At 36.4% G+C, this 23,205-nt stretch overlaps 1 protein-coding gene across 2 annotated transcripts in view; it reads right to left on the bottom strand.

Moving 5' to 3' along the window:
* Window positions 1–20,872, bottom strand: part of LOC145682421 (uncharacterized) — a 41,724-nt gene extending 20,852 nt beyond the window's left edge. Inside the window, exons 1-3 of one of the 2 annotated variants that reach the window (XM_081754051.1) lie at window positions 20,635–20,872; window positions 13,529–13,690; window positions 6,332–6,900 (exon numbers count right to left, since the gene is read on the bottom strand). In XM_081754051.1, the coding sequence (XP_081610177.1) occupies window positions 6,332–6,900; window positions 13,529–13,690; window positions 20,635–20,793 (890 nt within the window). In that variant the 5' untranslated portion in view covers window positions 20,794–20,872. The remainder of the gene's footprint in view (window positions 1–6,331; window positions 6,901–13,528; window positions 13,691–20,634) is intronic. The other variant, XM_081754050.1, reaches the window with a different exon arrangement.
* Between the last annotated feature and the right edge of the window lie 2,333 nt (window positions 20,873–23,205).

Raw genomic sequence — 23,205 nt, 5'->3', positions numbered from 1 at the left:
CGCGGTTAGACATGTGAAGTATGGCTAAAAATTTTGATAGCCGATAACAATAACAAACATAGCAATATCTCGTATTGCTAAGACTGATTCAAATTGAATTGATTTTTTGTTTAATCAGTATTGAAAAATAGTATAGTCCGAAAGTTAACTTAGTTAGGGTTGAAAGTAAGAGAAACGAAAAAATAAAGTTAATTTCATTAGTGCATAGCAAATAAGATCAATAACGTTAGGCGTATTCGTCTAAGATACAGTAATACAGGGTGAGCATAAAGTCTTGCCCTGATTACAAAAAATTATTACAGAAGAACCGTTTGACATAATAATGTAAATACTGGTCAGTTACATAGGTTAGTATTACAAGTTTTTTTAAGACCACTTACGTTACTTATGTTACTGATGGGCGATTTGCTTTCGTGATACCACAGCATGCATTGCGCTTTCTCCTGCTTCTTAAAAAAAAAAAAAACTTGTAATATTAACCTATGTAATGGACCAGAATTTACATTATTCTGTCCAACGGTTATTCCGTAATATTTTTTTTTTTTTTATAATAAGGGCAGGACTTTATGCTCATGGTGTATTTTTATGAAAATGACATGGCATCTTTGAGTTTAACGTCCCACGATTATGTTTGTTAGGCTGAGAGAGACGATGATTAAAGGACGTGAATGATGATGGTAGAATTGGTGGAATAAGAAAGTGAGAGGAAACGGGAGAACCCCGAGAAAACCCACGGACACGGTGTTTGTCCATCACAAAGTTCACTTCGCGCGAACTGGGATCGAAGCAGGGATCCCACACACCAGAAGTGAACGCTCTACCACTGAGCCAACGCGCCCCCGAATTATATCTTTGTTTCGTGATGAAACCATCTGATTCAAGAATTAGTTAATTTTTGTACAGGGTGTCTACTCAAATTCCAAAATGAAATTTTGTGGCTTTTTCGTCACCTTTTCTTTACCAAACCATAAAATTTCCTAACATTCTCAAGAGCGAATTTGGGTGCAACTTAGGTCGAATTTTCATGCATGCGATAGAAGAATGCTTTACCTGCGATTTAGTAGCGTCTAAAGGCGACCATAAACATCTAAAGGTGAATTTTGATGTTTTAAAGAACAAAATTTTCCAGTCTGTGCTTATATTTGTACAGATTTAAAAAAAAAAAAAAAAAAGAAAAATCGTGACCCAGAACCTAATTTCTTGACTTTCACGACCGTTTTCTGATTTTGTGAGTTTTTCATGACTTTCGTGACCGATAGACACCCTGTTGTACACCTGTCAAATATTCGTTAGTATCTGATCAAAAGAACATAAAAGGAAACACAAAAGAATGGGGGGGAAAAACCTCAGAAGTTCAAGACTTTTGCAAAAGTTATACTCCATTTTGGGAACTTCTTATTTCACTATCTTCATGTATATTTCTACATATTCATTTACATAAATAAAATAAAATAAAATGGTGATATCAAATTGCAGTCTTTGGTGACAAATCAATTTCTTAATAAAGACTTTCATTAATTTCAGATATTTGAGGAGACAAGAAAACACGGACAAAAAATATTTAAAAAATTACATGACCAATCACATGTTTGATCTTTTACAGTTTTTAGGTTTATAACCAATGACAAAAGTTTAATAAAAGAAATTAACTCATCTGTATGATTTTGAAATCTATATATAAAAGTGAAAGTGCTTATGTTTGTGACTTTGTAACTCTTCAACCACTCAACCGATCCCCATCAAATTTTCAACATAGATGAGGTTCGGGCCTGGAATGGCTTTTATCATTTCACTTTGACGGACGAGGGGAGAGGAAGGGATATATGTATATATAAATGATCGAAAATGACCGATATCAGTGTCGAATCCATAGTTTTCGGGGTCACTGAGACGAACAGTGACACTTCCGTTGCCGTTTTATTTCAACCCAGCGAAGCGGGAAATTTTTTGTTCACTTTTGCATTAGATTTCACTTCTTCCCCTCGGATCGAATTAAAATTCTTAAAATATATTAATCAACTGTCGAATAAACCGATCAAAATAATTAATTTAATCTCAGAGAATTGTTTCCTTCAATATTGTAATATTCCCTTCATGTGATCACTAGCTCCTCGTGCATGAAGTAACAACCGATCCAGACAACACCTCTTTTCATGGTATCGACACGTGACTGAAAAGGAACACCAACACCACTGCTACACACAAAGAGGATATAGAAGACATCACAGGACCTCCGACGATACTAGTCTGCGTTGGGGACTGGTCAATTTCATCTACCTTCTTCAGCTGCTGTGGACTAGAGAAATTTCCATACCTTCTCCGTCTGCTGTGGTCCAGGACGTCCTTCCTCACTCAACCTCTCTCCGGCTGTTGCGGGCTAGAGACACACATTTTATCAAACTCCACAACGATCTTTAGAGAAACATTCAAAGATCTTATCTGATCTCAATTCTGTGAAGTCGCTGTACACAATTTGTATAAACTTTTAATGCATTTGTAACAAAAATAGGTGAAGAAACTAGAACTCGTGTACCTTTGATTCAACTGCCTCCCACATAGAAATATTACTTGGTAGAAGCGTTTAGCGACATTACAGGGTGACTGCGAGTGGTTCAATCAGTACCTATTCGAGAGAACTGGTACAGTGATTGAACAATTCTTCCTACGGGACGCTCTTTTTATCGAAAAACCGAACTTAGATTTTATCAGGTACATCTCTTGAGTTATCTTATTGAGGTTTAGACATGTAGAGATTAATTTGTCAGGTACCTTTATATGCCTATCAATCGATTGGGAAGGACACTTGGTAGAATGAAAATATAGAACAAATACACCAAATGGAAGAATCAGGCTCCGAAATATGTTTTAATATGCCACATTTGACTAAATACTCCGGCCGTATAATAGACGACTCTGAACGATTTTTTATGTTGTTTAATCATCTAGGTATCTTACAAGCGTGGACCCCAGAGAAAGGAAAAAGAAGTCCTACCCATGTACCTTTAGGATATCGCTTTAGGTTTGGTTGTTAGGACTTTACTTTTTTTTTTTTTTTTTTTTTTTTTTTTTTTTTATCATTAACATCTTTTAACGAAAGTTGTATTTTCAAAATGAAACAAACTATATAAGACTTATCCTAAAGAGTTAAAAGAAGTTCTACAGTGAAGACAGTTGTGATAATTACAAATCTCAAATCACAAAGTCGTAGAAAATGAATATACATGTCACCCTAGTATGGGGAACATCATAAGAAGATAAAAGCAATGCTAAAAATCAGACTTAAAAAGAATTCGTGCCAGATAGCTTGACAAGAAAGAAGCAATTTTAATTTATGCGTCACAATTTGTGTTTTGCTTCTCAAAGGTTTTTCATCTTCCCCTTACTCTCGTTTCTGTTATCCGATTGTGTATTCTTTGTGTCATCGATGGCGCGGTACGGAATCAAAACTACTCTGCTACACTATATAGGTGTAACAATGTTATTACGAAGAGCAGATGTTCAGTATTGAAATATGTTATCGGCAGCTTGTTTACAATTACTTCAGGGAAATTAAGCAACCGTTTTTTAACTGGCGAATCAGCAGAAGGTATTTTGGTTGTGAAACAAATATGCCGAAAATCTCTCAAGGTAAATCTGTTCAGCGAATCAAACGCCAGTCGCTTTCCCTTGGAATTTAGTTTAAGTACCACTATTACCTCCTTTCTTTCCACGATTGCAGCACAATAATTGCGAGAACAAGCCACATCAGACATGCTTCGTCGAATATGGCAGTAATTTGATTAGCACAACGTTGTGCCACTTGACCAAATATGCAGATGTACATATTGAAGGCTTTTAATTCGAAACCGTATGTTAGGTAAAATGCCTATTTCTTAATATGACAGATATGATAAAACTGATCATGCTGAAATTCATTTGAAGGACGTCTTTTTGTTTCAATTTAAGCAAAATTTATTTTGCCTATATCACTCCATATTGTCTATTTTATTGCTTAAATGCCAAAAACAGTCTATTCTTTGTATTTTCTTCAAAACAGGACTTCATGATAGTAATTATGACGTGTATTAAGATTTCTTATTTGAAGAAAGGACTCTATCGCTTCCTAGAAGTTTAAACATAAGAGAAACTAACTAATATTCAGGTCAAGGTCAAGTTCTATCTCAATATATGAAAAGATCATCACTGCAAGTGATGGCTGAATGTGATTCGCATCAACTATTCCTTTTTTTGGTAATGTATGTCCTGTGATAGGTCGTGGAAAGTTGTATGTGTGTATGCGCTTCGAATCCAAGAAATAAACTTTCCCCACCGTTCAAAATGCTAAACGAAGCAACACTTCTGATAGTCAAATTAAACAAGTCTGTAAAAAGTTCGGTTCCGATATATTTACAACTAATTGATTGATACTATATTGTAACTTTGTGAAAAATCAGTGAATTGTGCAAAATTATATTCCGTTACACAATATGGTTTGACTTCTAGACATAAATCATCTTCAGATGATAAGTAAAAATCCCGTGAATCAAAAACACACCACTGATTACTTCACACGTTTTGTCTCGTCGTGTATGTTTTCTGTCAAAGTACACAAGCAAAACGATACCGAATAAGTCAACATTGCGTACAAATTATGTAGGCATTGATACACGGGAATTATTAGGGAAAATTATTTATGTGACCATCGACGAGATAACTGATGTGGGTATTGCTCAGAAAATTTGGACAGCTATAGGAAGTGACAAAATGCAGTAAATAATTTATTTAGCAAATATATACAGAACAATTTTATGCTTCCTTCTTTAAAAGAATATATTTTCTAGAAACAACAATCAGGTATATTTTTAACTTACTTGAATACTATTTACCATTTTATTTCGATATTTGTGTCATTCAGTAACGTAGCTTGTGGAAGTAAGGAACTCACTCTCCCCATTTAAGCTCTCCACCATTCGACGGTGGCCCACTCAACATAAAACTTTCTTACTCCATTTGATGTAAAATGGGATATGGAACATGAAATGATAGTGTAAATTGGGTCCATCTTAGTAAAATGTTTCCTATTAGGAACCCCCAGAGATAAAGTATATCTCCTATGAATTCAAGGTGTGTAATATTAACCACTTGATTTAATCTGTAAAACTTTGGAATGCGCACATCATACCATTTCCCACCGAACTGAAACTAACTGAAGGTGCTGCTGTTGCCCTATCATCTGAACAAAATAAATTACCCAAAATGAAGCATAAAGTGATCTGAGACCTACTTCAGTACAGCGCTAACCGGGTCTTCTAGAAGTAACAAAAGAAAAGTTTATTAACGTTTTCAATTCTGGAGTAGAGGGAAAATTTCATAGTTTAGGACAAAGTTAATGTTTGCGCTTCCAGGAAAAAAATTCGAGTTACAGTGCTGGTGTCATTGAATTTTTATTTTCATTAACTTGGGTTTGATTTTAGTTTCTATTTCACTGCCTATTTTTAAATAAATGGCTATTTTATTGCCTATCTTTTAAATTATAAGTACCTATTTGCCTGTCTATTCTCCATTCTTTTAGTGCCTGAACATCCAGTCTCTACTTATAATTAACTTGGGCACTTGTTTTTTCATTTGTTAACATTGTAAAACACTTAGGTAATATACGAGGCAAACTCAAAAAGTAAAGAGACGCACTAGGGTTGGTAACACTGCTAGTATCCAGCGCTGAATTAGTGTTGTCCGCAACACTTCTATGCAACGTGTCACTCTTATTCCTGTGTTAGTCGTTGAATGTAGTAGACCATTAAACAGGGCAGCTCCTTTGTCGATCTGTCGATAAGGACGAAATCACCAATACTTTACATTTCAGTCATGGTTCAGTGGATTCCATCTTACACGACAGGCTAAATTTTCGGAAAGTGTGTGCAAGGTGGGTCCCGAAAGAATTGTCAGTGCAGCAGAAGGCATGCTTGGCCATATTCTGGCAAACGGACGGCCGAAACAATAAAGGAGTTCGGATTCGAATTGCTGGAACACCCGTCATACAGTCCAGACCTCGCTCTAAGCAATTTTCGTATGTTTGGACCATTGAAGATAAAGCTCAGGGGAAGAAGATTTGCAACCAATGAAGAAGTTATTTATGCGGTTACAGGTGCACCCGAAAATTTTTTTTTTTTTTTTTTTTTTTTTTTTTTTTTTTTTTTTTTTACGACGGAATCAAAAAGTTGGTGAAACGTTGGTATGTTTCAGTTTTCTATCATTAGAATAAATGTACAATTTCTCGAAAGTCCCTTTACTTTATGACTTCCCCTGGTAGTTTCAAATAGGTCTTTCGTGTATACGTTATAATACTACTTACCTTGAGGAATTTACTGCATCATTAGATATTATTTCTTCATTATCAGCTTGCTCTTCCTTCACTTCCATTCTTTCCTGTTTTGGTTGAACAACGTTCATATTCTTCCTACAAATCTCGATCACATCATCATCAGGATCATCATCTCGCAACGCTCTTTCGCAAATATCATTATGTTCATAAACTTCGATCACATCATCATCAGAATCATCTCGCAACTCCGTTTTGCAAATATCACTATTGACACAAATAGAATACGTTACTTCTTCGTTGACGTTATTAACGATTTCTGATTTGACAGTTACATTCCTTACGTCATTCTCTACGTCTGGCTGCCCAATATTGCTACTGGCTGCAACTGCTGTTTCGTCTGGATGAGAATCACAATTATTTGAACTATCACAGGCCATCTCTTCCAGTCCCTGATCACTTTCTGTAGCAACCTCATCACAGTTTTCAACTTTAACTCGCACACTGTGTTCTGCGGAAGACACTGAGTCCTTGGATCTCTTCGAAGAACTGGTACTCTCACTTCTCTCAGGAACCAATGATACGTGAGTGGTACTTTCATTCTGAAAAGAAAATTATCAATTACACCACATTACCTTCCTTGTTCAGATAAGATTCTTTAATTATTTAAACTATTCTACTAGCACACACACAGTGAAAATGTGACTGACTGGACCGGGACTCGAACCCGGGACCTCCGGTATACTGTGCCAATGAAATTAGCCATTACGTCACCCAGTCCGCTTCCAAGAACAGGCACTCACTCTTGAGGCCGGTGCTTTCATCTCGGACCCTGTGGGTTGTAACCACAGACCCCTGCTGTGATTGGACAATCCTGCGTCCATGTACCAAGCACCTTATGACGGTTGTGATTTGGTATATGGACGCAGGGTTAATCAATCACAGCAGGGGTCGGTGGTTACAATCCACAGGGTCCGAGATGAAAGCACCGGCCTCGAGAGTGAGTGGCTATTCTGGGAAGCGGACTGCCTGGCGTAGTGGTTAACGCATTAGCATGGTATGCTGAGGATCCCGAGTTCGAATGCTGACCCAGTCATTTTTTCACTCTTTGTGTTATAGAATTCGAACCTACAGAGGACTCTGGGTGTGGGGAAAAAAAAATAGGTTGTTTTCTCCTTTCATTAGAATATATTCTACTAGCACTTAATACCAATAGACTGGATGTGGAACAATATCATAATATAAACAAACAAACAAACAAACAAACAAACAAACAAAAGTATTGGACTATCTGGTTACTTCAATCTAGAAGAATAAAACGTCAGAAGCTGGAAGGTAGTTATGTTGCTGGCAAGTGGGTCATCGCGGTTAGACTCCGCTAATCGTTCAGCGTTAATCTACAATTATTCTACACTTGTTTAATGTTTATTCATTACTAAACTATTGATCTATATTGTATTTTTCTGAAACAAATACAAGGAACAGTCGTATTGTTTCCACAACCCAAACAGCAGGCCCTTGTGTACGCCGTGATCGACCGTAAGTACAAGATCAAATTGGCCTAAGAGACAGTGTGGCAAGCAAGCAGGACTATATAACACGGAGGCCTCCACTCCGTCAATATTTTCAGTCCGTTTTTAGTGGCAGTGACGATGAATGCTCAACAACGTCTGATACGTGAACTGTTACTGTATGCGTTCCAATTCGCGCATAACGATGTGGCGGCAACCCAAAATATTTATTATGTAAAAGGGGAAGGTACAATGAATCACAACACAGCAACGTGTTATTCCAGAAATTTTGTACAAGTTGTAAAAATACTGAAGATCCGCCCAGGGCATGGGCGCCCACAGGATTTTTTCCAAGGGGGGGGGGGGCAAGACACACACACACAAACATATTATACATATATATATATATATATATCAGGGCCAAAATTCCGGTCGCCAGGTCGCCAATGGCGACTAGAAATTTAGAGCTGGCGACCATTGTTCAGTAGAAATTGTTTCTCCCTAAACTCACAGGACTGCGCAGTTTCTGTTTCGCACGAAAATAACTGTCACTGAGTGAGAGAAAATACCAAATGTGAAGTCTTCACAAAGTTGTAATTCGCTCCTCCTTTCCTGCTCGCAGAGTGTCTTAACAGAGTGGGTAGAATATGAACTTTGTTTTCTTCACTGACGTTGAATCAGACACTGAAAAAAAGTTTACAGTGAAAACTTGATTACGAGTTTCGCTGCTTCCAATTATCACATTTTGTGCAGTTTTACCTGTGAGTATGCTTCACATGAGAGAGGCTTTAGCAGTCTCAACAGAGTTAAGACTGCCCACAGGAATTTACTGAAGACTGACACTGATGATTTGATGACAATTTCCATTAATAATCCTTCACTTAAGGACTTTTATCCGAGAACTCAATCGACAACTGATACGTTAGTGTAGATAGAGAAAGAGCCTTACACAAGATATTTTACAGATATTTTTGAATATGTATATGAATTGTCCAATTGAGGGGGTGCGCGCACCAGTGGTCTAACCTACATTTTTTTTTAATGGAGAAAAATCAAGTAAGTTAAAAACATGTGCTTTTTGTACAATATACCTAAAGCAACCACAAGTGGTTGAATGTGTCATACATTGTACATTATATATATATATATATATATTGTAAAAAAAAAACACATGTGTTTAACTTGATTTTTGTCCATTTTTAAAAATGTGGGTTTGACCACTGTTAGGCTCGCCCCCTCAATTCAAAATTGATTATCCTGAATCTACTTGTCTGGTTTTGAAATTTTATGCCCTGATGTAAATCTCTTTCTTTGTCAAACCAAAGAATGCCTTGAAAGGGCGGAGGAGACCTCTCATAATTTGTACGTGATAGATACTGATGACCATCATTTTTGGATTGGCAAGTGCGTCTAACTTTGAAATTTTGCGCCCTGCATATATTGCACTCTCCCTCACACAATCACCTTAAGAGACGTGTGTGCATAATCCTTCATATCAAACTTAATTATTTTAGCACATAGTATAACTTCACGCTTTCAAAAGAAACAACAAAGGGAGAAATTATCTTTTCAACTCAACTGACGGATACTATCATTCAAAATATTTTGCCATTGCATTCATCAGGCTGAATATAATCATTACTGAAAAAAAAAAAAAAAAAAAAAAGTAAAACATCACACAGGGGAAGGGAGTGGACTAAAATCTTGGGGATGCGTTCGACTAAGTTTTGTTACGCCTAATCATTTATTTGAATGTTGATTTTAAAAGCAAACTTTTGTCAATATAACAGCCTATAAATGTTAACCTCTTTCGAAAATCCAGGGAGGGGCAATTGCCCCACTCTGTTGGCGCCCGTGGCCCAGGGTAATAAGATTCTGAGGTCATACGACACGCCATTGAGGCACACAACGACTGTTAAACCAACGCAACATGTTTCAGTTCACTGTACAGAGTTATCTTCACAAACTCGCGAAAACCCATCAGGAGCTCCTGCATTGTTCCACATGAGTATATCCCAGCTCAGGTCCAGAGGATAGTGAATGTGTGCTGACAGCTGCTGCAAAGTTATCATCATTTGCGTTTCCAGAAACGGATTGTCAAATGTGAAGAAAAGTGAGTCATTTTCCGAAATTCTAATCTTCAAAAACAGTTGTTCAGCGAGGGCCAAGTTTCAGAGCCGTTTCTATCATAAAAAGTTATGCTCTGGGTGTTGCCAGAAGGTATTTCGCTTTAAGTTTGTTCCTAACGGTCGTACCATCAATAAAGACCTTTGTTGCGAACAATTGGAGCGAATGTATGCTGCACTACGCTAGAAATACCTTGCGCTGTTGAACAGAAAGCGCGCCCTGCTGCAAAAGGCTAACGCACAACAACACTCAGCTCGAAAAACGCTACAAAAATTCAACAACTTGATGGAACCCTGTGATACCTATGGACAACGTGAACACACTTTTTCAAGAACCGATTTTATACTTTAACACCGATTCTATCATATTCACCCAGAAGTTAGGAGGGCTAACGATTTCCATTTACGTACTTCTGGATGAGATGGAAGCATATCGTGAACATGCATAAAGACGTATGTTACTGGTAGACTCACGAACTGTGCCCTACAAGTGTTTAATCCTGTCACAAATATGACTAGTTCTAATAAGAGGGTTCACTTTAAGTTATCAATCAGGTCAACAGCTAAATTTTGACACCATGAAGCAGATAGTTTTAGATCAGAGCAGAGTTCAAGACCCAATTACTATTCCGCACAAAATTTGTTGTACCTGATACAACACCATCATCACGAAACAAGAAGTACGTAGGGCGATCAATAAAAACTGATCATCAGTGTTTATGAGGCGAATACAACAGCAAGTCATAGAAAACGAAACACGTCTGTGTAGTGGAAGAAGTGACGAATAGATCGAGCAAATTTGAGGGCCATGACACCACGAATGTGACCTTGGCTACCGTTCAAGCCCACCCAGTTTCAGTTTCGAATAAGGCAACATGGAAGTGACACGCGAAGAACAGTACAGAAATTCTGTTGACTATCTTGCAAAGATCAACGTTGTTCCGTGTGTACCCCATCCTTCATATAGCCCTGATTTAGCACCTTGTGATTTCTTTCTTTTTCCAACTTTTAAGAAACATCTCTGGGGACGGCGTTTCGCATCTTCAGGGGCAGTGGTGAAAGCTGTGGAGGTGACTTTGAAGGATCTGTCCAAAAATGGCTTCCAGCACGTCTTTGATAACTGGCAATAACGTTGGGACAAGTGCATTGCATGTAATGAAGACTATTTTGAAAAAAGACCATCAACATTTTAAGGATTAGTACAGGTAATTATATTTTATTCATTTATGATCATTCTTTACTGATCAGGCATTGTACATGTTATTAAACATACATATCTTAATGAAACAAAGGTACAATCGATTTAAAGTTATTTTTACCCATCAAATCCTCTGTAGAGCGAAATCAATAATACACAAAATGAAAAGTACATGACTGGACTGGAATTGAACCCAGGATCATCGGCATACCGTCCTGATGCGTTAACCACTAACCTACCCAGACCGCTCCCAGCTGTACACTCTCCCACTCTTAGACCACGTGTTTGTACCACAACCAAGCTGTTGAGCTTGGACAAAACGAGTGTCTATGCTCAGACCATCGGTAACGGTTGTATTATCATTATATTAATGAAAGGAGAAATAACCGATTTAAACTTATTTTTACACGCCAAATCCTCTGATTTTTTTCTGCACATTTTTCGTTTGTAAAGTAATATTTTCTTCGTGCAAAATTGTTTCGTTAGAAAACTTTCCCTTAGTACTTTTTTTTTTGTTATAAATATTTATGTTTTTTTTTTTTCTTTTAGCTCTCCGAAAGAGTCATTATTTAATAATAATCTCTACCACTTCTTCTTTTCGCTATATGGAACGCTATGGATATAAATTACCAACCATTTGTGATTACTAGAGACTGGTTGTTTAGGCATTAAAAGATGGAAAATAGGCAGTTAAAATTTAAAAGATAGAAGTTACAAGGCATTAAAATGTAACTGAAGATAAATACTCAATACAATTAAAAAATAAATTCAAGTCACAGATAATTTTCAAAGAATATAGAAACATACTTTATTTTAATATTTTCTTTTTATATATAAACCAAATTTGACATGTATTCTATGTATAGCCTTACATTCTATGTATAGTCTTTGGTATATACATTCTCTACAGCACTTTATTACTACACATAACAGGCCAAATTTTATACACTTTATCAGTATATACAGCAGTCCAAAGTTTTACAGCACTTTATCAGTACACTTAGTAGTAGTCTAAAGTTCTATGACATCTTATCACTGCAAAAAGCACTTATATTTCTCGGAAGAGGCGGAATCTTTTCTTGAAATACTAAATTACATATTTTTCCCTAATAAAGTGTTATTTTAAAGAAAATGCATACAATAGGCAACATTACGCACTAAAGCAATTATTTAGGCAGGAATGGGCGAAATAGTGTATTGCTTGTCACATAGAGACCATTACTCAAATGATTCATGACATTTTATTTAGATGTGACAGATAGTAGAATAGAAGAGATTGAATAAAAATAATAAGAATAATGCATAATGTAATTAATTAATATTTAGAATAAAAGAAGCAATTACATATAAGTTAAATGCACAAATATATTACGGTACTAAAGAAAGAAGCATACAATAACTATAAAAGCATGCAAATTGCTAATAAATAATTTTGACTTGTTATATTATACCATACATTAGGTTTTTTTTTTTTTTTTTTTTTTTTTTTTTTTTTTTTTTTTTTTTTTTTAAGTAGTTTATATTTAATGTTCTGACGACACCTACTCAGAGACTTCATGTTGAAGCTCTGAAGGGAACGAAGTGAATTCGAAATGGTGGAAGCCGAATGAATGATTTTAAAAGAATAATTACTTGGTTTATAAAATATGTTTTTTTATACTCGTAAATGTTCTTGTTTGTTACAACTAGTTGGCACTTTAGTTTTGAATTTTAAAAATGTTTAAATTCTAGTTTTTTTGATAAATATTATTGTTATGTATACAAGTATAAAGGTTATTTTTGTTTTTTATTTAGTTTTGTAAAATTCGTGTATTTGTCCAACAAAACATCACCAGATATTTTGTTTTTAACTTTTTTTGCCAACAATAGATTAGATTACAGATGCACATATTGAGGTCAGCTAGGTGTTATGTTATAGCTTGTTGTGGGAAAGTTTATTTTTTAGTTTACACAATCTTGGCCTCATGTTATTTTTATTTTTGGATGCTTTGACTATTCTCTCACCTTCCGCGTATGAAATATTTACAATGAAAAATATTATTTTAATTGGCCATTTTGTTTCATGTTAATAATAATAATAATAATAATAATAAAAAAAAAACTTTATGCATTACTAAATGATAATTTGCTCCCTACCGTCAAGCAAGCCCTACGTATACTACTTCATTGAATACCACTTCGTAAACATTAAACACACTATTTTTCAAAATTTCGCACTGTACATTGGGTTTTCCAAACATTCGCAACATACAGAATGAGCGTTAGAAAAATCTGAACTGCAATAATACAAACACCTCGCCTACGGAAATCGAACGCTCTTGATTTTATCCTTCAAGAAAGATTCTATCCTTAATGCTTAACTGAATTAGATACTCGCACAATAATGGATATTTACCTTTCCTTGCTGAAGTACTACTTGCTCTATCTTATCGGCTTCAATATACGACTTCAGGATTTTTTGTGATTCCGATACCTTTTTCCTGAACTGAGTAAAGCTTTCAATTTTGTATATACACAGATAGCATATTGACTTTGGTAGTACATCATTTTCTGCGATCTGAAAAATAAGTGAAATATAGCATACCTTAAAACAGTGAGGCCACAAGTATCAGTATTTACACCTACAGAGAAAGAGAGAGTATAATTATATTAAATTATTACTTAATTTTGCTCGTTTCTGTTTCTGCCCAAAAGGCATGCCTTACCCGATTTTACAATGATCTCAATTTGTCATGTTCAGTTTTTAAGTATGATTATGCATTATTAACAGGAACATGGACTTCTTGAACCATTCAATGTGTATGTGTATGCTGTTTATTTTACTACTCTTCCTTAAGGATACCTCTTCGCCGAGTAGAGTTTCACTTATCTAATAACATTGAAACTGTATAATAATAATAATAATAATAATAATAATAATAATAATAATAATAGGAAATCCGTGGCACAAGATAATGTAAAGACTAGGGCCTATCATTGTGGCTTTGACACCCGTAACTTAGGGAAAATGTGTGGTCACCACAATGGTCTCACTTTGCCGGTCCCTGATCGAAGACTGGCCACGCTGCCGACACCAGCTGGGTTTTCACAATGAATGCAGTAAACGCTCTTTGACTTTTGTAACCTCACGGAAACCGGTAGACCAGTGCCAACTCGTGTAGGGATGTTAACCGGCTTAGCTCGGTTCAACTGAGCGAACAATTTCGAGCCGGCTTGGTTGAGATGAGACACCGACTCGGCTCAGGTGAACCATCGTCTCGAGCCGGCTAGGGTGAAAAAAAAAGAAAAAAAAAAGTGAATCCACCTAGAATTCTGGGATTTGAATGGTGATCTAGAATTTTATGCTAAATTACTGATAATAATTGGTCTTGACAACACACGAAGGAAATTTAGATTTTTTTTTTTTTTTTTTTTAATTGTTATAGAAATGTATTTACAGTTAGCATGCATGCTGTCGGAATCTATTCCTAGTGGTGACAGATTTTTCGATATTGATCCAGTGTCGTGAGAGAATTGGGGAACTGAGAAACTGACCAAACATTACCCTTCTAACAGAGTGTAGGAGGAAGTGAACTCTAGTATCGGGGATTGGTTTATTAAATAAGACATCTACACATAATGACAATAGGTACTTTTAAAGTAGATGCAAATGTCATTTTTTATTTATTATAACTTTTCGAATTAGTTTCAATGGAAACCGTTTGATTGATTTACAGGCTTCAGTAATTAAGATAATTTTATTTTCATTCTAATACTTTTCATCTCAATAAATAAATAAATAAAAATGTAATAATAAGACTAAATGTTTCTGTGTTAAAGATTAATAATAAGTTCATGGTCCGCAATAACGACCTTTAAAAGGACGTTTTACTTCAATAATATGATTTTATTTTACTTTATTTATTTTAACGTATCGCGAAATCTGACAGTTTCGTAGCATTTTCCATTTTCCTTCTAATTTTGCCCATAAGAATAGTATAAAGTTTCTAGTATACGCGGCTATAAAGAATGTCTAGGATGTGTGAATAAAAACTGAACATACTGAAGTTTCGTCATGAAAATTGCAAAAATGCATACACTTCCTGACTTTCTCGGCTGGGGTTCCCTTTTTCCTTTATAGCTTTAAAACAAAAGGAAATGCAACTTTTTCGGTGTCATGTTTGTGACCACTATCCTAAAATTATCTAAAAAATGGCTGCTTATATCACTGTTAGATAATACTTCCTAAAATCTGTGGAACAGTGTTTTTTCACTTTTCTTTTAACATTTCGCACAATTATTTCTTATCAAAATGTGAACTTTCGATAATATTCCATGTATCTAGGTATATGACGACGAAAACACTAATAGCTAAGAAACAGTAACTTTAAAGAAAAATGAAATGAAATCCTTGAGTGTTACGTCCCACGTTTATGCCGGATAGGCTAAAGGAGACGATGATTGTAAGAAATGAATGAAATGGTAAAAAAAAAAAAAAAAAAAAAAAAAAAAAGTTTTACTGAATGCATTTTACGAAAACAAAATGCAAAGAAACGATCTACAGTGGATTCCTAATTATAAACTTCTCTTTCCTGTCCAAGACCAACGTCATCTACAGGGTTTTCATAAAGTTTGGACGGATTTAATTTGCTTATAATTTTCATAAAAATGTTCATAATGAAATCAAATAAAGTGCAAACGGTAGCGGAAGGATTAAATTTTTACCTGGCAGCACTGTTAGATAAGCGGCAACTCTGAACACGTTGAGAGAGGGAGGGAGGGCAAGGGTCAGTTTCAACAGCCCACAGAAGTCGATTCCTAGACGGTCCATGGAACTCGGAATTCCACATACAACCGTGTTTAAGATAGCCAAGAAGACGATCAAGGCCAAAGGTTACAAAATCAAGATAGTCCAGGATCAGTATGATGAAGATTTGGACATCCGGTTCAACTTCTGTGGCATTTCGGATCAAACACGGCGGAACGCTGTGAGTGGATTCCAGCGCCGCCTACGCGAATGTGTAGACGTAAATGGCGCCCAGTTTGAGGTGTGGCGGTGAATGAACTGAGCTGGTGCAGATTACAGGTAAAAATTTAATCCTTCCGCCACCGTTTGCACTTTATTTGATTTCAATATGAGCATTTTTATGTAAATTATAAGCGAATTAAATCCGTCCAGACTTTATGAAAACCCTGTATTTTGGTGGCTGAACAGCGAAGAACAGTGCGAGATGATATTTCAGAAAAGTTGTTCATCGATATTTTTCGAAATGTATCACCCGAAATGGACTCTTCCAAAAGCACTCACAAGTGAAAATTCGCCTTAGTAAAAATTATTGTGGTGCAAGTTTTAATATGTTTATCCGATATGAAAGTAAACAATAATCTCACTAAACTGTAAAATTTCTATTTTACAATATCTATTTTTATCTAATTGAAAAGAGCTGGAAAATGAAGTGAAAATCACATTTTCTTTTGATTGTTCATGAAAATGAGCTATTCGAAGTATTACGCTACTGTGTAAATTTCGTTAATTTGATTTAAAGTTTAATGTCCCTTTCAGCAGCGAGGCTATATGAGACAGGACCTATTGATTAATGTGGAATCAGAACCACATGAGCTCTCGCTGGGAATCGATCCCAGGTCTCACACGCCAAAGGCGCGTACAATAACCGCTTAGCCACGAAGGAGCTCCTGTGTCAATTTCGATAACAAGTTTGTCTGTTGTATGTACATTTGACTATTTTTAAAATTTCTTTTATGTTATCAAAAGTGTTGTAAGATTTCTTGATGTATGTGTACATTGTGCTGCATTGTAATGTTGCATACCATTTGCACGATGACTGAATAAAGTATAAAGAAATCGTATGCAAAACAGCACATATGTACAATCCGCGGCAAAAAACCTGCAACATGAGCATATAAGTTTATTGTGAAATGACGAAGTCTTTTGCCCCAAAATAAGTGTGCACGGGAGGAGGCCAAGGTTTATGCTGGCGTGATTCGTTCCACTTAGACGTTATGTTCATTCTCTGTGCTATTAGGCGTAGTTTCACAATAAACTTACATCCTCATGTTGCAGGTTTTTTGCCGCGTATTGTACAACAAACAGGTTAAGTATGTGTACTGTATGCGTGTGGACTTATAGTTCCAAAGATGGTATGGATAGGTGTTTTTAATTCAGACAACTACCGATGAATTAATTTATTATTGAAATATGTTAAAAGAGATAAAGGTACCGAAACGCGGTTCTTTAGGAACCACCTAAACTCACGTCATTGAAAAGGTTCGATCCAAGAACCTTCTGCCCTAAAGAAAATGAAATCTCCCAGTTTTATGTACCACGGTTATGCAGGCTAGGCTAAAGATGATGAGAAATGAATGGAAGGAAACGGGAGAACCCCCCCCAAAACCACGACATGGTGTTTGTCCACCACAAAGTTCACTTGGCTCGAGCTGGGAGCGAACCAGGGACCTCATGCACCATTGGTGAACGCTCTACCACTCACCTCAGTCATTCTTCCCTAAAGCGTGGTCTTAACTACAAAAAGGGTATTCTTTATTCTTGAGACACTCGTACAGTAATATAAATAGCTTTACCTATTGAATAAAAGCCATGCTAAGATTTACCCATTGTAAGGTATCAAGACAAGGATCGAACCACTGACCGTATAGTAACATCAATGACGCGTACAAATGGTAAAGTTATAGTAATATCTACTATGTTTCGTGGCGACGAAACAGGTAATAAAAATGGTACGCAACGGAGGGCTATATATATAAAAGACGCCTACTTATCATAGGGTGTAATGTATTTATATGTTTTATTCGTACATATAGAAGGAGATCGGTTAAAGTTAAAGTAGGAAGGGTTAAGTCATAGACGTGCTACAACCTTTTGCATTGCTGAATAGGTTATTTTTGGAGCACCACTAGAAAGAATTGTTGAAAAATTATAATTCTTTCAGTAATTTCCTTCTTTTTGTCACCTAAAAGGTTTCCACCGGGCGACGTGAAAATATCTCACTTAACATAGTTAAAATTCAAGGGGGTCACCAGAAGTAATTGTTGAAAAATTACACTTCTTTTACGATTTGCGTATAAATAAGGCTTTCAGGTGTGCAGCATAAAATCTACAGTACAAAAAACACAAACAACCTATTGGTAGGTGGCCATTAAAAAGCACTAATGCTATATAACCTAGTAAGGGCAAGGGGAAACTGGTGGGCTCGCGCAGTTGCGCGGAGATGCGTCTGAAGGGAGCAGGCGAGTCAGCGATGGTGGGTATGCACGAAAGCTAGGGTAGTGGGAAAATGTGGGCTTTGGCAATGATACGAGTTTCAATAGCACTTGCCATGGTTTCATACTAGGAACACACCACTTATAAATATAAAATACACCTTCTGTACACTGTTCAGAAATATGCCACCGGTGGAAAATATAATCTAATAGAGCTATCTTTCATATGCACTCACTTATTTTATTCATCGTAAAGCACTTGTAATGATTTTACACCAGTAACTCTATACTTGTAAACCTAAAATACAGATGTATTACTTTGTATTTAATTCTGTTGCCAACAGAAATATGTTCGTTAAAAACGATGTTTTTTCATGTAAAATATTGAATTTTACCTATAAATTTTCCCAAATGTGGTGCAACAAAACTGCACCTGCATCACTGTTTCACTATTCAGTTAACAATTTGAAATTCATTTTATTTCAGCGGGATATCAACTAACAACCATATTTTATTATGTATGTGCAGATAACTACGTACAGATTGACAATAGCCAGCAAATTGGTATGCTATGAAACGGTTGTACATATTATAAAAGGAAAACAAAAGCGGTTAAGTGTTGCAGAAGGGAACCGGAGAGAAAATAAACCTAATCTTACCTAAACTACTCTACGCTAACCTGCCTCTACTAGTTTTTAATGCATTGGTAAAATGTAACAATTTAGCACTGTATGCAGCTGGTCCATTCCGCAAGACAACAGTCTCATATTGCACTATGTAAACAAACATATTTAGTTAATATAGGCAGTCCCATAATGATAGAATACATTTAAGTAAGAAGTTTTAGTGCAAACAATGTTGAACATTACGTTAAGTTTTGAAAATCATGCCCTTATGGCCACCATTATAACGAGAAATTCCTGGGCTCTGTCTTTAAGCTGCAGAATGTTCCGGTGGAGCATATCAACTGAAATGGCTGCAGTTTCTTCTAGTTTATACCTTAAATCCATCAACTGTTTCTAGTTTGTTGGTGTATATTATCTCCTGCAGGAAACACCAAAAAAATAGTCAGTTGTTGATAGATCTGATCAGCATATCCGAAATGAGGTGCCCTTGGAAGTGCTTGTGTACAGTTGCCATAGGGTGTTGCTCAATGGCAAATAGCCGTGCTACCTGTATCTTATACGGAAAACAGGTGTAGGTCTTGTCTCATAACCCTGTGGACACTGCAACGAGGAACATTCACTTCCTGAGACAATCAATAGGTAGATGTGTTTTGACACTGTTGTATGTTGTTTACTTCACGATGAATTGTGTCATGGGAACAAGACTGTCGAGGCTACCATGAGGAGTTTATTATTATTATTATTTTTATTTTTCAAATTTCCTGTTTTTCGAAAGTTCCTTATTGCACGGATAACTTTCTGAGATCCCACATAGTGTTTATTCAAGTGTTCCCTGAATTTCTATGTGCTCCGATGATCAAGCCATGAAAAGTAAAGTACGGCAAGGTTCTAGAACACAGGTCGACCTTCCCATTTAGCTGTAATAAAGACAGAAAACAACGTGCCCTGCGGGGCTCTAACCCGCCTTCACTCGCTAGGTAATACTATATGAATTTAATATTAAATTTGATACAGAAAGAAACCAATCTGGCTACTAACCTATATAAGGGGACCAGTGTTGTAGAACCTTCTCGTAAAGTACTACTATAAAACTTACGCAATTTCTCTGAGGGCCCATATTATCATCAACGACTACACCTCTAAAACAAGTAATGACAAACTCACATGCATTGGCTTTCAAGAATGGTAACATACAAGTTTATACGATTACTCATGTCCCTTCAAATTCCAAATAAAATATATCCAATACACACAGCAGCTTCAACCTGCTCTGATTTGGTTGGATAGCATTCGTGCTTTAGTGTCCACCTAACAAAGATTAGTTTATGTTTTGCAGTGTAACTTTATGACACATCAGGACACCACAGGTATACGCAAATCGTACAAGAATTGTAATTTTTCAAAAATTGCTTGTGATGACCCCCTTGAATTTTATTTATGGTAAATAAGATATTTTCATGCCGCCTACCACAAATCATTTAGGATAATAAGAAATTAGCGAGTATTTTTTTTAAACACTATTTCGAATGGTGTGCCAAAAACAAACTTGCACGCTTAATAGCGAGCTATCTTCATATCTGTTTACCTCAATTTCTTTTTATTTCGTTTTTACTATTCAAAGAACACACGTAATATGCAGCTGTGTACGTGTACTTACTGTGAGTGAAACACTGTTCTTTATCTTTTTAAGGAGATTTACTGATTTTGCCTTTTCACTATGCACATCTACCGTAATACTATTTTTTGACAGGCATAGTCTGCAACAATTTAATTGTTCCTGCAAAGTGGAAGTTAACGAATTCCTAACATTATTCATTTTACTTAATAAGCATTTAAAAACCACAGACTATGTTAAAAATCTACACCACCCGCACTTTATAAACACCAATGTTGCCAACACGTATCTTCTTCTTCTTCTTCTTGAAACAATTTAGTGTTTTTCCAATTTAAATCCAAGCTGAGTAATCCAGAAAACTAGTGATTGAAAAGAACAAATTTTTTGGTTCAATTTCCATGTTAGTTGTTTACATAGGAACTAAACTATCATCGGCGTTGGATACTAATTGAATCATCTCGGTACAAAATTTAAATAAATCGTCGACATAAATGTTAAAGAGTATTGATTAATCAAATATATATTTAGTCAAGTATGGTAGATGATTTTAGATTATATTGTAAAATTCTTTCAGTTTATAAGGGTAGAGCAATTAATGTACTCGGGATTTTGGACTTTCCTTTCACCTTTTATTATAAAAAGTCTTCTCAAATATAAAGATTATAATAAGTAGTTCCTCTAATATATTGGGTTAGATTAAGATAGTAACCAGGTGACCAAGCGTCGTGGGCTTTTGCGGGTGAGGTTTCTCTCGGTGACCAAGCGTCGTGAGAGGGGTTAAGATGAGGTCTCTCTCTCGGTGACCAGACGTCGTGAGAGAGGGTAGGAACCCGGTGACCAAGCGTCGTGGGCTTAAGAAAAGGTACCTCTCGGTGACCAAACGTCGTGAGAGGGGTTTTATGTGGTTCGATCAACCTGGGTAGATTAATGCTCGATGGTGCGTGCTGCTCTCTTTTATCCTATATATAAAGGACGTCTACTTATCATAGGGTGTAATGTACTTATATGTTTTATTCGATGAAAGTTAAAATAGGAAGGGTTACGTCATAGCCGTGATACAACCTTTTCCATTGCTAAATAGGTTATTTTTGGAGCACCACTAGAAAGAATTGTTGAAAAATTATAATTCGGTGCCATCTCCGTCTTCGGTGCCGAATGCCATCGGTGATCTCAGTCTTTTTTCCGATTGCTGGCGAATGTGGGCGACTCCTCTTCGGGTCCGTCGTCTGCGATGTTTTTGTTAATCATTAGCACGTGTTAGTACAGATGGTTATCGCATGTTATGGGGACATGCGGAACCTTACACCCACGGGGCGTAGAAAAAAATAAGCCACAGGGTTTTGTGCCATTATGTGGAATCGGCATTTTGGTCGCAGTATACACTAGAAATGCACTAAAACACTGAAACACAAAAGCAAATTTGTAACCATGTGGTCCAGCTCATCGAATATTCATGAAAAAAAAATAATTTTTATGTAAACCTCGTATAAAGACACTCTTAAGAATTTTTCTCTCAGCAAACAAACGAATATTCATATGTCCTTTATAAAGGAGACAGATTCCTTTATCAGCAAACGCTATGTTTTTCACAAAGCTCCTAAAGGTAAATGTGAAAATCTGTGATGAAGCTCCTACTTTAAGAAAAATGCATTCTGGAGAGATGAACACCAACTAGTGATGCTCTGAAACAACATATAAAGAGATCCCATTACAAACAGCAATTTGGGAAGTTCTGATAAGTGTGAGATCTATCTACCAAGCCCAAAAACTCCGGATGGTAGTTGGAAGACCAAATTCTTAAGCCAGTTTTCAAAACACTCGACGGCCTGTTTAGAGATCACCATATGTAGCTGTTAGAAACTTGAGGTGTAAACTGGAAATGCAAATGTAAGAATCGCGGTTTCTTGTGCACTCCAATGTGTAGTTGCCCGAGGGAGTACGCGTATAAAAATTCAATATCAGTTAATGAACAGAGTGGTGAAGAAGATTGAATGATGCATTAAAGACATCACAAATTTCTTTATCTTTTTCGAAATATAATAAAGGAAGTTCTGTCCTTTTTTGTGGAGGTATGTACTCAATTGGTTCTGACACTGTGATTTGATTGCGAATGGAGATAAGGCGAAGGTCAGTTGTTGGTGTGGGTATATTCAACATACTACCTGGTTGTGGTAGTTCAATTACACCGTGAACTTGAGTAAAGACAGAGCGAACATGGGATCTCCACAGAGCGTCATAAGGGCCTGTATGCTGCACGAGTTCAAACTGGGATGAAACGCTGCTGCAGCGGCGCGGAAGATATGCTAGGTCTTTGGTGAAGGTGTCGTGACTACGTGAACAGTGCAGTGATGGTTTAACAAGTTTAAGGACGGTGACGAAACACTTAAAAACGCACTACTTGCCGGAAGAACAAAACATGCACAAAATTAAGGTTTTCAGGCAGCAATTGAGTCGAACAGTGGCCAGACATATGAGGAGCTGGGACTACAATTCAGTGTAAGTGGAGAAACTGTTCGACAGCACCTCGATCAAGTTGGGAAACACTACAAGTTGGGTCCATGGGTCCCACATGATTTGACTCCAAGCCAGAAGGTAAAGACAACTTTGTTTCTG

Source organism: Thermobia domestica, chromosome 3 (genome assembly GCF_964235325.1).
Source record: "Thermobia domestica chromosome 3, izTheDome1.hap1.1, whole genome shotgun sequence".
Taxonomy (NCBI): Eukaryota; Metazoa; Arthropoda; class Insecta; order Zygentoma; family Lepismatidae; genus Thermobia; species Thermobia domestica.
This window is presented reverse-complemented; position numbering and strand designations above follow the sequence as displayed.